Raw genomic sequence first — 15,115 nt, forward strand, 5'->3', positions numbered from 1 at the left:
GAAAAAGTTCTTCAGTATGATAGGACTCTGGAACAGGTTGCCCAGGGAGCTTGTGGATGCCTCCTCTCTGGGGGTGTTCAAGACCAGGTTTGATGAGACCTTGAGCAGCCAAGTCTAGTTGAGAGGTGGCCCTGCCCATGGTAGGAAGTTTGGAGTAGATGATCTCTAAGGTCCCTTCTAACCTACGCCATTCTATGATTCTATGACTAAGGTCATCAGGACATAGCATACAAAGACAAAATGTCAGAAAATAATCATAAAATAAAAGCCTCCATTGGTTGTATTTGCCATTTGACGTGATTCGAAACTACTCACTGTACTTGCAACCCTTCCTCAAGATAAACCAAAGGACCACACTCAGTATCTGACACACTTGGCAAGCCTACCCTGAAACCACCAGCACTTCATTAGGGAAGATGCTCCATGACACCACAACTGCTGAAGTCACTGGGACTACTCAGGCAAGAAGAGCATTTGGAAAGCCTGAGGGCACTCCCAGCTTTAACACTGATACATGATAGATGCTAACAGATCCTTTTTTGTTATCCTAGTCCAGTTTTCTTCTCCATCAAAGCATGCTACTTCAGAAAGCAGAGAGAGGAGCTCTGCTTCTTCACCACACAGTACAAAGCTGTGGAGTAAGACTGTTTACAAAGGCCTGTAGTGAAAGGACAAGGAGCAATGGTTTAAAACTAGAGAAGAGTAGATTGAGATCGGATGTTAGGAACATGTTCTTTACCATGAAGGTAGTCGAACACTGGGAGAGGTTGCCCAGAGATGTAGTTGAGGCCCCATCCCTGGACATACTCAAGGTGAGGCTCTACAGGGCTCTGGGCAATTTGATCTAGTTGAGGATTTCCCTGCTTACTGCAGAGGGGGTTGGACTAGATGACCTTTGGAGGTCCCTTCCAACCCAGACCATTCTATGATTCTATGAAGGCTGCGGTAGCCCTAGTTCTGTCTGATCTCCAGACTGCCCATATTATCAGCCTGGTGTGTATTTTGTCCTAAATGTAGACACAATCTCCTTCCTTGTCCTGTTCTTCTGGCATCTTTTCCATTATTCCATTTATAGTAATGACCATATCAAAATATGTCAACTGTCATCATCGTTTGACATGCCAGATGCCGTAATATATTTAGCCAACAAATCCAAGTTTAGGAGCTACTTCTCTTAATGTTGAAGCTAACAGAAGCTTGACCATAGGCTTCACTTTAGAATTTTTCCAGCTTGTGACTAGAAAGCTGCATTTAAAAGATTTATACCAGGAATATGACTGGTACATATACACCAGGATATGCATTTACACCAGGATATGACTGGACATCAGAAAGAACTTCTTTACTGAAAGAGTGGTCAAGCATTGGGAACAGTCTGCCCAGGGAGGTGTTCAAAAAAAGGTGCAGACATGGTTTATTTGGCATTCAATTGGATTCAATGACCTTAGAGGGTTGATAAGACTAAAGGACAGGCTGGAGGGGTGGGCAAGGTCCTGCACCAACGTCAGATCAGTATCAATACAGGCTGGGGGATGATGAAATTGAGAGCAGCCCTGCAGAAAAGAGCTTGTGGGTGCTGGGGGATAAGAAGCTGAACATGAGCCAACAGTGTGCACCTGCAGCCCGGAAGGCCAATGGCATGCTGGCCTGCAGCATGACCAGCAGGTTGAGAGAGGTGATTCTGCCACTCTGCTCTGATGAGCCTTTACCTGGAGTACTATGTCCAGCTCTGGAGCTCCCAGCACACGAGAGACATGCACCTGCTGGAGCAGGTCCAGAGGAGGGCTACAATGATGATCCAGAGGGCTGAAGCACCTCTCCTACAAAGGCAGGCTGAGATAACTGGGGTCAGTCAGCCTGGAGAGAATGCTCTGGGGAGGTCTTATAGCTACATTTCAATATTGCCCTATTCCAGACACCAAGGACCAAATGACTTCCTCAGGTGGCAGCAGAACTACCCCAAGGCAGTACTTTTTTCTGTTCATCTGGAGACAGTTGAGGGCCATGCCTGTGTTGCCCAGCTCCACCAGCCCAGCACCAAAAATCACACCGCGTCTCACTTTCCCAGCCACCCACGGTGCCAGCTTGGCTCTTCCTACATGGGAAAAAGATACACAGAAAATTACAGAAGGAAAGGGAAAGAGCAATGGAAATGAAAAATCATACAGGTAGCTGGAAAAAGAAAAGAAAGCACTGTGGGACAAAAAGGAAGAAAGATGGCTGGAAATAAGTATGGTCCACTTAGTGCCCTGGAATCTCCCTGTATTCGGTGCAGAGAACAGAGTGGTTTTAGGATGCAACTTCTCCCTCTCAGCTCCCTATTTCAGGATGGTATGACTCAGATACCTTACGCTGCAGTGTCTGTGTGCGGTCAGACAAATCCCATCACCAGTGCCTGCAGGGTGCTCAGGGCCGGAATTAGAGAACAGGAACAAAAACTGTCTGCAATCACCAAATACCAAGATCCTGGATGTGCAGACCTCCTTAGGAAGATCAAAAGACATAATGTGGAGCAATCTGGGAGAGGCATGCACTGTAACTACCATCTTTAGCAAGGAGTACCATTACACAATACCCATCTTGAGTAAGATTCTCCTCCCCCTCTACTCTGCCCTGTTGAGGCTGCATCTGGAATATTGTTTCCAGTTCTGGGACCCTCAGTTCAAGAAGGACCTCAGGGAACTGCTTGAAAGAGTCCAGCAGAGAGCCACAAGAATGCTGAAAGGAGTAGAACATCTCCCTGTTGAGGAGAGACTGAGGGAGCTGGGGCTATTTAGCTTGGAGAAGAAGAGACTGAAAGGTGACCTCATTTGTGTTTATGTGAAGGGTGAGTGTCAGGAGGATGGAGCTAGGCTCTGCTCAGCGATGTCCAATGACAGAACAAGGGGCAATGGGCGCAAGCTGGAGCAGAGGAGGTTCTGCCTAAACATAAGGAAAAGCTTTTTTCACTGTGACAGAACACTGGAACAGGCTGCCCAGAGAGGTTCTGGAGTCTCCTTCTCTGGAGACATTCAAAACCCACCTGGATGTGTTCCTGTGTGACCTACTCTAGGTGATCCTGCCTTAGCAGTGGGGTTGGACTAGATGATCTTTAAAGATCCCCTCCCCTAACATTCTCTTATGAACACCCAGGGCCAGGGTTTTCAAAATGTTTCTTTCAGTAAAACATTTTCTTGCATCTCCTAACAGGCTTGAGTATCCTGCGTACAACAGCGCTGGGTACAACAGCGCAGCCCTAAGGGCTGCAATAGGAACACTGCAAGCTGCTGCTGATCTTACCATCCAAACACGGATGGAAGCACTGATGCAGGAGAGAAACTCTTGAAAATACTGGGAAGCTGATAGCAAATTGTTAGAAATAGAAAAAAATGCATTTCAGATGTGATGCTAGAAGTGAGTGAACAAGGATACATCAGCTGAGGATTCCTTTCAGTGCTGTAACATTATTTCTACCTATCGTGTTTGGCTGTCTGGAGCCATCCTCCCTCCGCTGGGACAGATGTGGAACTCCCCACTGGGTCACAGTGACAACACAGCTATACAGATCTGACTCTCACAGTCCAAGCAACAAATTACCCATGCCTTTTCAAATATAAGAATGAGTTTTGTCTGCCTGGGGTACTACTAGTCTTAAACTAAACCCACAAGCTGTTAGGAGCAAGGGAAGAGTTTGTCACAGCACCTGTGAGCAATGCCTTGCATGGGGAGAATCTCATCTAGCACCAAGCCCCCAGAAATGCCACAGTACATAGGGTTGCTGGGCATTTTCAGCATCAAGAGCCAAACCAAGAGGGACTTAAACTCGATGGATTTAACTTCAAAATATTTACACAGTTCTAAAGCAACAAACAATGATTTAACAAAATAAACTGAGTCTGTGTACACAGAACTGTTGCAAGAGAGAATGTCAATTACAGTCTGACCAGTATCAAATCCAGTATTTTCTTTACCAGGCATGTGATCAGAAAAGGATATTTAAGCACACAGAAGCAATCAGGACAGATCAAAGGTTCAGCTAGGTCAATATCTTGTTTCAGAGGCCAACTGCGCTACCTTACGAAAAATGTAATGGAGAAATGCCCTCACAAAACGATGTAAAGACAGCATTATGCATCTTGAAATACTTCTACCTGCAAACAATTTCATTAGGGGTCTGCAACCAATGCTGTGCACTCACAGCAACAGTTCCCCTCAACACATCCTCACAGCTACAGCTTTTACCTAAGGAGTGCAGTGAAACTATCAGTGGGTTCTGCTGGGTTTGACTCAGTCACCCATGAGCATGGAGATGCTGGGTCCCCAGGAAAAGAGATCCATCAAGCCTCCCTTATGATTAGACCTTTAGATCTACCATAGACCAGGACAGCCATTAGCCCCAGAGACACCATGCCAACAGAGCCAAAGTCTTCATGAAAGTGCAGGTAGCTAATGAAGACAAAAGAATCTAGACATCACCATGGTGCACAAAATAGCTTGGAGTTTTCTGCTTGACTGTCAAGCCAAGGAGGATGAAGTACGGAATTGAAATGCAAGGTGTCTGTAGAACTTCCTACTAATAACCCATACCTCCTCTTTGCTGGAAAAGGAGTTGGATAGTCAGTCCCTGCAGGGAGAACAAAGAACCAGGACCTTCAGCTGTCTGGAGATTTTTTATGTTGGAAACCACAAAATTCCCATTAACATTTAGAGGACCTGCATTCAGCAGATGCATGGCAGGAGACCTAGAAGAGAAATTCCCTGTTAAAGCTAAATGGAAAATGACATAAGGAAAAAGCCAGACTTTGTAAGTATTTTCTAATAAATCAAACACTTGAATGGGACAGGGCAACAACTTGGGCATCCTGTGTTTGTTTATACTTCAGGGATTTTAGTATCATCTTAAGTACCTCTCCATGGTTCTAAATTAAAAACAAAAAAAAAAAAAGAAAAGAAAAAAGGAAGACCAGAATTTTACTAGCCAGAAGATCTGACTCCTCAATAACATCATTTTGATGTTTTTACTGAGATGAGCTTGGCCCATTGTTTCTTCCCCTTAAAATACAAATTGGCATTCCCTGGAATTGCTCTTACCAGGTATTTTTATACTACTGATAGTTCAAGATATTCAGGGCATATATTTGTCCTTACTAATGCTCTTGAATGACCTGAAGTTTTATATCCAGGGGTAACTGAGGCCATCAGATATCAAAAGCAACACATTCAATCTGAGGAGCTCATAATCATGGATGATGTCCAATTAATTTTTCACTCAGTCTGCAGGCTTCATACATTGAAACTAATTAGCAACAAAATTTTAAAATTCCATTTAAAAGTTATCATCAGAAGCTGCTAAATAGTCTGAAGTTTTATTGGACTATATGAAGGACAGTTTCTTCCATAACTTTGCAATCAAGAATGGTCTAGACTTGCAGTTTAATCCCATGATACCAACAAGAAACTGCCTTGCCTCTCATATTACAGCAGCAATGTAAGAACTCCTCAGTTTCCACAATCAAGGAGACAAACTTTGTCCCACATCCTTGGTAAGAGTAAAGTATTCTTCAGTGCTACTACAAGTGTAAAGCTGTGTGGTCATACTCTAAGGCCATGACGTTTTCTGTACCATTTTAATGTAGCTGCTCATAGGAGTTTATCAGCTCAGGATCACCTTTGTGACATGATAAAAAAATACTCTGAATATCACTACAGAGGAACTGTGCACTATTTTACAGCCAAGGAACTGAGGCACAAAGAACCATTTTCAGAGATGGCACAGGTCCTTGATCTCCATTGAAATCATGGGACTCAGATACATTTCAAAGACCTGTGCCTCACTGATTGATGCATGACTTGTACTACATGGCTGTGGCGACACACAGTTTGAAGTCAGGCTCCCCACATCCTCAGAGACTTATTGATCACTTCTCATCATGCCATGCAGTAAATAAACCACAACATATACTCTACAAAGCCCCAAATCCACTGGCATGACATAAACCAAATGACTTGCATCACCCCCTTTTCTTCCCCACTCTGAATACCAGCTCTTCCCAGCAGATGCAAGATCTGCCCATCATTTCTGCAGGATCTGGCTACCTTCTCTAGCCACACCAAGGTCATGCTGGTTTTGGAATCCTTCCACCCTGCTCTTAGCCCAAAAGTAAGACTTGAGACAATCAAAGGGTGAGATGCCCTTACAAAAGTCACCAAAACTTGCAATCGAAGGCTCGCAATGGACCACATAGTGCAAGGCACATGGTGGAAGGCAGTATCAGGTAGAGTTCCTACTTTGGATCTGAAAGCAGTAATTACCACATTTGCAAATCCTGCCCATGATGTGGAATGACTTTTCCCTTGAATTATCCTGGGTGGAATCCCTGCCCTGCTGTTTCTTGTTCTGCTGCCAGACTACATAAGGCTAACCTGAGTGCCCCTGCAGAATGCACACTGGGCTGCAGCAGCCTCCTGCAGCAAGGCCAGCCACAAGGGATGTGACACTGTGACATAACAGGAAGAATCACAGAATATTAGGGGCTGGACAGGACCTCAAAAGATCATCTAGTCCAACCCCTCTGCCAGAGCAGGATCAGCTAGAGTAGGTCACTCAGGAACACATTCAGGAGGGTTTTGAATGTCTCCAGAGAAGGAGACTCCACAATCTCTCTGGGCAGCCTGCTGCAGCACTGTGTCACCCTCACACCCACACAGTGTCACATCCTCACCACATGCAGTGATCTCCTGGTTACCCTGAACCCCACCAAACGGCAACATTTGTCAACGTGGAATTCATTGGAAGACTAGGATCTAGTTAATTACTGTAGCCTGCCTACAGTGCTTCTCTTACCAGATTATGGACATCCACACTGCACCTGTTTGAGACAGAAGAATGTGGAAGCTGTCCCCACATAAATTTCATTCACTGCTTTATAAAGACTTCCAGGTTGCACTGGACATGCACATGTAGTGTCTGCCTCAAAAAAACCCAGCCAAACAAACAAACAAAAAAAAAAAAAAAACAGGAGGGAAAAACACACCAACATAAACAACTGTGGCTAATCATCAAGCTATGATTAAAAATTGGCAATCAGGAAATGAGAGTCATTGCAGTGCCTAGGAAGAGCCCAGAAGCATGTGCAACCTGACAGCAAGACAGCTCAAAACAACTCATGTGCCAAAATGCTGTCTTCTCAAGGTGGGACAATGACCTTGGCCTTTAGCAGGCATGCAGAAGAGCCTGTGGAAGTTGATTTCCTGCACTTTTGCCAGGACTGGTCAAGTAGGGATGCCATCATATTCAGAAAGGATATCCTCTTCCTGTTGCCTCAAAAGCCCTAACACCACATCCTTGTGAAGCTATAGCTTGGTAAACTGGAAAGCTGAACCAGTATATTGGGAGCCTTCTCCCATCGACTTCACATGGACTTAACCAGTGAAGAATTCTGTTTGGCTCTGCATGCGTGCCTGTACCTACAAACGAGCAGAAACAGCCCCAGAGGTGAGAATGCCATCTTCCAGGGGAAAAATTCCCTGTGATTCAACTGGGCCAGGCTGTTTAGAGAAATAAAGAGAGAGCTGGGCACTCTGCACTCCAGTCCCAGGAGAAATCAGCTTCTTTGCATTGCTCCTTTGCCCATCCCCAAAAAGCACCCTGACTCTGGGGATTCATGCCACCACTTGCTCTCAGCCAGTACTTGCACAAACACTCCTCATAGTTGGGGATATGAGCTACTTTGCATCCTACACCTCATCCCAAACCAAAATGTTCTTGAGTGTCCACGCTGACTTTTGAAAATGACAGCAGGCTCCTAAATCATCTTTTGCTCCATTCTTACAAGTCTATTATTCCTGCAAGCACACAGGGTTTCACAAAGTAAAAAATTAAAAATTAATGAAGCAACATGATGAGAGATGTGTCTTACTCTAGGGATAGAATAAGAAAAAAAGGTCAATGCCTTTGTTGCACTGTAGGGTGAATCCAGTAGATATCAATGCATTTCTCTCTCTTACAAAGAAAGGCTGAGGGAGTTGGGGCTTTTTAGCCTACTGAAGACTGTGGGGGGAATCTTATTGATGCTTATAAATACTTAAAGGGTAGGTGCCAGGAGGATAATGCTAATCTTTTTTCAGGGGTGCCCAGCAACAGGACAAGAGGTAACAAGCATAAATGTGAACATATGAAGTTGCATCTAAACATGATAAGAAAATTCTTGACATTGAGCGTGCTGGAGCACTGGAGCAGGCTGCCCACAGAAGTAGTAGAGCCTCCTTATCTGGAGGCATTCAAAACCAACCATGACACTGCCCTGTGTACCCTGCTCTGGCAGGGAGGTTGGACTAGATGATCTCTAGAGGACCCTTCCAACCCCTACTATTCTGTGATTCTGCAATTTAGCTTCAGGTTGCCACTTTTGTGCCACTATCTTTTATTTTTTTTTCTTTCCCAAGCATACCTACAGAAAATACCTGAACTCTGAATGGACTTGTACTGTTATTCCCCCCAGACTCCATCCTTGTGTTTTCAAGCAGTCAAAGCTCTGTGACACTCCAGTGCAGCAGTGTTTTACTCAGAAGGGGATGGAGGAACTGCAACGGAGCGAGTATCCTCTAATCTCTGCAGCACCACAGCTGCCCTGCACTGGTGGCCCTGTCAGCTTTACGGCCAGTTTTCAGAAGAAAGCAGCAAAAAGCCCTTTTGGGGGATGTGGAGGTAGGCTGAAATCTTGGGCTGGCTGAATTTTGCTGAAATAAAACATTCTCTCTCTGTGGTAAAAAGCAACTCATTCATTTTGTCTTCTCAGACCTTGCCATGGCACAGAGGACAAGGTGACTGCAGCATCCCCTCCACGTCCTCCACTGGCATTTAGCAAGAGCTCAGGGCTAGAGAGGAAAAAAAAAAAGTCATTTACATCAGTTTTTGGCTGCCATGCACGTATGCCTGGAGAGATACAGGCACAGCCTTTCGCTCTTGATTTCTGCACGAGGTAAGAGTAGCTCAAGTGGATGAGAAAAGCTCATTCTGCATTTAGGAAACAAATCTGTCTAAGGCAACGGTGCTTGTGTGAATTATTAAAAGGCAAGTGCATTTTCAAATCCAAATTAGCTGACCCTCTGCTCTTCCACATCTATCTCCAGTTTTGGCCAGAAAGAGATACATTTCTCTCAGCACTGGCTGCATTCTCTGCCTCTCACCATATAGAAGTTCCAGGTAACAAAAGGTTAAAAATAACATCCTGTGCCTGGGTGTTGTTTGTTGGGTTTGGTTTTATTCAAACACACAAACATTTACATTCAGCTGAGGTTTACAAAGTTAATTTCAGAGCCCATTTTGAGCTGCCTAAGTCCTTTAAAATTAAGAAAAAGAAACAAAAAACCAAACCAAACCAAAAATAAAAAACCCCAAACCAAACAAAAGAATCCCAAAATAACAACTGTTTCTGTCACACAGTGCTTCGCTCTACCGAAAGCAGGAAGTTTCTGCAGCAGAGCTCCACAGCATCTTTAGGCAACAATCAGCTCTGCTTTCATTCCCGTCATCCTTCTCCACTTGATTCCTCAGCTGCCACTACTACCTGCAGGCACACTGCCAGCTACCAAGGGTTAAACCTTGGCTTTTCAGGGAGAAAAAGAGGGAAAAAAAAAAAAAAACAGGAAAGGCAAAGAGAAAGGAGCAAGAGCTAGAAGCAGCGATGGCCAGAGCTCTGCAGCAGCCGGCAGAGCAGCAGCAGAGGAAAAGTTTCTGTGATTTTAGGCAAGCCCTCGCATGATGTCATCTCACCCAGACAATCTCAGCGCAGTCAGCACAAGCCTCCTGCCTCCCCATTGGTGAGCCCCTCGTCAGCAGACATCTGAAGATAATTATTATTGGCCAGACAATTATAACAGGAACAACTGTCACTTGGTGCTGATCCTTGAACCCGGTGCTCTGCAGCACGATGGAGAAAGACCCCAGTGGTCACTGCTCCAGCCAGGCACTCAGGCACTTTTGCTTCCCTTTTGCTACCTCACTGGCTGCTGCAGGGATCATAGAATCATTTCAGTGGGAAAAGACCTTTAACCATTCTCACACTCAGTTCTGCAAACCCTTTTTGCTTTATGAGTGGCTGAAATGAGAGTTTTCTACAAAAACAGTGATGTTATTTACTCGCAAGAAATAAAGGACTAGAGCTGCATTAACTCTTACGCAGCAGTTTAAGAGGAAAAAAATCCTCTGCAGATTATTTACTTCATCCCTCTTGCCTGTTCAAAGAAGTTTGGGAGGAGGTGCTGGGAGAGTCTGAATTGAGAAATCATTTTAAGTAATTATTTTCATAAATATTTGACTTAATCCTAATCATCCTGAAACTGTAACTCCCATGGTCTGAGCATGGTGAGATAGTTTATCTTATCTTAAAGCAATACTGTTTACCTGATGGCAGCATAGGTAAATGTACATCAGCAACAGCTTTCCCACAACTTCAAGCATAAGGAGTTTCATGAGTGTGAACAGATCTGTTAGTTCTTTAACCTCCTGAAAACCCATGACTGCTTGTTCAGGGAAGTCAGCTAATGGGCAGCTCTCTCCCAAGGGGACCAGCAGGCTGAAGCTCTGCCCTTAGTGCCTTCCTGCAGAACCAGGCAGTCTGGGGACTACATACAAAGCCAAGCATTCAGGGAGGCACCAAACCCATCAGCTTCCAAATATCAGGGAACAGACTATGCATTTTTCCTCTGTGTCAAAGCAGCAGACTCTTTACAGCACTGCTCATCTAGGTCCAGACTCTAAAGAGGTTCCAGCCCAATGCACACTGCAGGATAGGGGCCTCCCTAAAGTGAAGCAGGAACATCTGAAATGAAGCAAGGACCTTGTTCACTGCCATTAGACCAATTTCCTCCGTGCATGTCAGCCTCAGAGGAATGACTTCCAGGCACACATAGCACTGATGAAACAAATCCTAAGATGGGACTATGTGGAAGAAAAGCCCAGGTGCCTGCAACTTGTGACTGTAGAGGACATACACTTGCCTCAGGGAGCAATGGAGCTTGGAGCAGGCTTGGCGGACAGAGGTAAAGGGCAAAGCCTTGGCTGAACAGAACTAACCACTTCATTCTTTGCACCATGATCCATCCAGACTAACCACACTGGTACCCATGGATATGCTCCTACCCCTAGGCTTTGTGTTCAAGCTTTTCCAGCTTTAGGCTTATGCAGTTCTAATTAAAAGTGCTTGTCAGTGCTTTAACCAGCTGAGAAGCTAGGGAGTGTGCAAAGAGATTCCTTTCTCAGTCTGGGCTATGTCTTCATATGCAGCCTACTCAGATTCCAAAAGTGCTTCTCAAAAGCCTAAAGACAAGGTCAAACCATTAGAGCCCCTTCATCTCCCCTAATACCCTGTCACCTTGGGTTTTTTAAGGTACCAAGAAAAATCTTTGAGATGAAATAAAACAACAAATGCCACACCTACAGAATTTGTTTCCTCCGTGTTAGGCATTGCAATAGTAGTGCATCCTAATTTAAATACTGATTACAACACAAAATCCTGCCAGACTTTCTCAAAGCAAGCCCACTTAGCCCATCTTCCTGCCCAAACAACAACCATGTTTATCCCTACAAACTACTACCTAATGACCTAGGATGCTCTTACATTAGTGATGTCAACATCAAGGCTATGCCTACAAAGTCAAAAAGTCACATACTGCAATTGATCTCTGCATAAGTAAACCTATGGAGTCACCCTGATGTGAAGCAGAAAACTGTTCTTGCAAGGCCTTTAGCTGCTGTATTTTACCAGTTAAAGCTCCCCTGCAAAACTCAAGTGCTGGAACAGTTCCTGTTTCATTAAGCGAGTGAATTCCCTCTAGATAAAAATGCACAATTTAACCTGAAACTCAGAAGAGTCTTCAGCAGTATTTTCAGGAAAAGCCTGCCACAGCAGAGACCTCAGTGGGCACAGCTCCATTTCTTTTCCAGAAACGTTCCCAGGCCACCAGCACATCGCTCTCCTTTACTTTCATGTGAATCAAACGCATTAAATCATCTAAGTTCCGTTGGAGAAGGAGAAACTAGACCAAAAAGAGAGCATGCAGGGATCACCCTGTCTCTTTCAGCTGTTCAGCAGCAGCGTACAACTGCCAGTCTCCTCCTCTGAACCTGGGAAATCAGAACCTGGCGTTCCAGGAGTCCCAGCTGGCAACTTCTGCAGCACATGAAGCTGCCAAGGAGACTTTAATGACACTGCTTTGCATTTATATAGTACCTGACATCTTCGCAGCACTCTGCAAACATCACCCAAGTCAAAGTGCCTCTTGAGACTATTTCAGCATTATTACCCCTCACCAAGCTCCCCCCCATCTTTCCCTGCTGGGGAAACTGAGGCCTAGGAGAGGTTATATAATGTTCCCAAGGTCACATCATGAAGTACAGCAGAGCCAAGAAGAAGACACAGCAGTCCTGGTTCCTAGTCATGTTCTTTAATCTAAACTGCATCTCTCCTGGGTTATTTGGCTATTATATACTGAGATACCAACCCCTCCATCCTCTTTAACCAGTTTGCCCTATTCTGATGCCAATTTTCTTCTGGAACACAGACAAAAAGGGAAGCATCCAAAACTCGCAGCCCAAGAATATCTATGTGGTCCCTTTTCTCCCGAAACCTCATTGACACTAGGAACCCTTCAGGAGCTAATGAGCTCATCTGCAGGAGAACAGAGGGAGACATACAGACACCTCAGTGGTTATTTTACAGTGCCCTTGAAAGTCCTCAGACAAGTCATTGTGGGGGCAGGGGTCTATCAACTGGAGGGGTTGTAACAAGTCCCTGGCTGAGATGCTCCCAGGATGTGGGACCATTCTGCCTTGCAAATGTAGGTGCCAAAGCTTGGACCCAGAGACAGCCCTATCCTGCCATCATCACATGAGAGTGGCATGGGGAAGGTCCTCACTCAGGAGATATAGGGATGGGGAGCCAAAGCGGGCAGGTGACACTGATGAGATTGGGCATGCAAGAAATGAGAAATTAGGAAGTAAGCTGGGGAGAGAGACCACAGGAGCAGCACGAAAGGCAAGGCTGGGCACTAGGTAAGAGTGGCAAGGATGGTGCAGTAGTAAGGCACAGGTAAGCATTGGCAAGGTGTGAACACAAGGGCCCAGCAGAAGGATAAAACCAGGACAGGGCCCGGGATGGGCATGGTAAGAGAGATGGATCCTAACCCCGAGAGCAGCCTGGAGAACCCCGTGGGAAGGGCCAGGGACAGCTGGAGGGGCTCTCTTCATGTTTCCGGCCGAGGCCCCGGGACCGGGACCGGTGATACCCGGGAACAGCAAGGGGAAGCGCGCAGGCTGCCGGCACAGCTCTCCCCTCTGGCGAGCAAGGCCGTGTGCCTGCATGTGTCCACCTGCATGTCCGTGGGGCTCCTTCTCGCCGCGGCCCGCAGCGCCCCGCCGGGTCTCTTGCAGCAGCCGCCCCCCACCGCCCCGGACACGGCGGGTCCCGCTGCGGCGCGGCTCGGCTCGGCTCATCTCCCCGGCCGCACGCAGACGCCGAGAAAGTTAATAGCCACATGGCTCGGAATGAAGTTTTATGAGGAGCTAGGAGAACGGAGCCAGGTGGAAAAGGGGCTCGGCGAGGGAGCGCAGGCAGCCGCGCAACTTGTTCTGTCGGGCGGGGAGCGGGAGGGGCTGGGCAGGGCCGGAGGCTGCGGAGAGGCCGAGGGCAGAGCCGGGACACGTGTGTGACTCCGCGCCGCCGGACCAGCCGGGGGGGGCCGCAGTACGGCGGGTGGCGGCGGCGGGGTTGGGGGCCCGCACCGAGCGGCCGGCGGGAAGCCCTGGCCTTGCGTTAACCCGGCGGGGCGGCCCCGGCGGCGGCGGGCGCGCAGGTAGCGCAGGCGGGCGGCAGGCAGCACCCGTGTGCCCGCGCACGGCGGCGCAGAGCCGCGCCCGTACCCGCACCGGCAGCGGCTCCGGCATCGCGCCGGCCGGGCTCACAGAAGCGCGCACCCGGATGGGCTCAGCGCCGAGCGGGGCGGCGGGGCCGGGGAGGGGTGGTACTCACCAGTTCTCCTGCATCCACTGGATGGCCGCATGCTCGTTGAACTGCTTCTCGAATTCGTATTCCTGCAAAGTCAACACTGACATGTTCATTGGCCCAGTGGCTGCGGAGCCACTTCCCGCGCCGCAATCGCTGCCTGCCTGTCGCCGCCGCCTCGGGAGCCGGGCCCCTGCGCGCCCACCACCGGAGAGCCCCCGCCTCTGGCCTGGCCCGCCCCGCCTCAGCGGTACCCCGGGTTTAACATAGCTCCGCTCCCCACCGCGCCTCTCCTCCCGGACCCGCCGGTCTCCTCCTCTTCTGCGGCCGCCGCGCAGCGCCCGGGGGCGGCGCGGTCTTAGTGCCCGCCCGCCGCCGCCGCCGCCACCGCCCGAGACACCCGCCCCTCGCCACCGCCCCTCGCGGGCCCGCCGGGCTCCCCGCGGCACCGGAGCTGCGGCTTGGCCTGACGGAACACACCCCCACACACACCCTGAGCAGTCAAATATTAGTACAGAAAGAGGAAGCCCCCGTTCCAGCGTTGAGCCCCCACCCGCGCCCTGCGTGTCCCTCCCGGCCTCTCGGGGAATAAATCGCACAGAATCAGGGAATCACGTCAGTTGGAAAAGACCTTTAAACTCATCGAATCAAACCATTATCTAACTCTACCGAGTCTGGTGCTAAACCATGCCCCTTAGCATCACATCTCTACATCTTTAAAACACCTCCAGTGATGAAGCACAAGCAGAGGTTTAGGCAGAAAAGCAAACGTGCACCCCAAAAATAACCTACCGCCCCCCATCCTTTTCATTTTTAAATTCAATATGCACCTGCTGAGACTGCTGGAAGTCTGCACTGCCCCAACAGGCCCAGTGGGGTGTAGCTGGGTGTCCCTGTGCAGGCAGCACTGCGCTACAGACAAGCAGAGCCATATCCTCACCCACCACAGATAAACTTTGAGATGTCATCATATGGATGGGACTGGTGGAGCCTGGGGGAAAGACCCTTGGGTATCATAAAATCATGGACTTGTTTTGGTTGGAAAAAACCTTTATGATCATCAAGTATAACCATTGTCTAACTCTACTCTGGTGCTAAACCATGCCCCTCAGCACTGTAACCTGCTCAGCTCC

The 15,115-nt window shown here is 47.8% G+C and overlaps 1 protein-coding gene across 1 annotated transcript in view; it reads right to left on the minus strand.

The window, feature by feature from the left end:
• Positions 1-14,098, minus strand: part of ELOVL6 (ELOVL fatty acid elongase 6) — a 79,917-nt gene extending 65,819 nt beyond the window's left edge. Inside the window, exon 1 of the mRNA XM_054383178.1 lies at positions 14,010-14,098. Coding sequence (XP_054239153.1) covers positions 14,010-14,098 — 89 coding nt within the window. The remainder of the gene's footprint in view (positions 1-14,009) is intronic.
• Between the last annotated feature and the right edge of the window lie 1,017 nt (positions 14,099-15,115).

Source organism: Indicator indicator, chromosome 8 (genome assembly GCF_027791375.1).
Source record: "Indicator indicator isolate 239-I01 chromosome 8, UM_Iind_1.1, whole genome shotgun sequence".
Lineage (NCBI taxonomy): Eukaryota > Metazoa > Chordata > Aves > Piciformes > Indicatoridae > Indicator > Indicator indicator.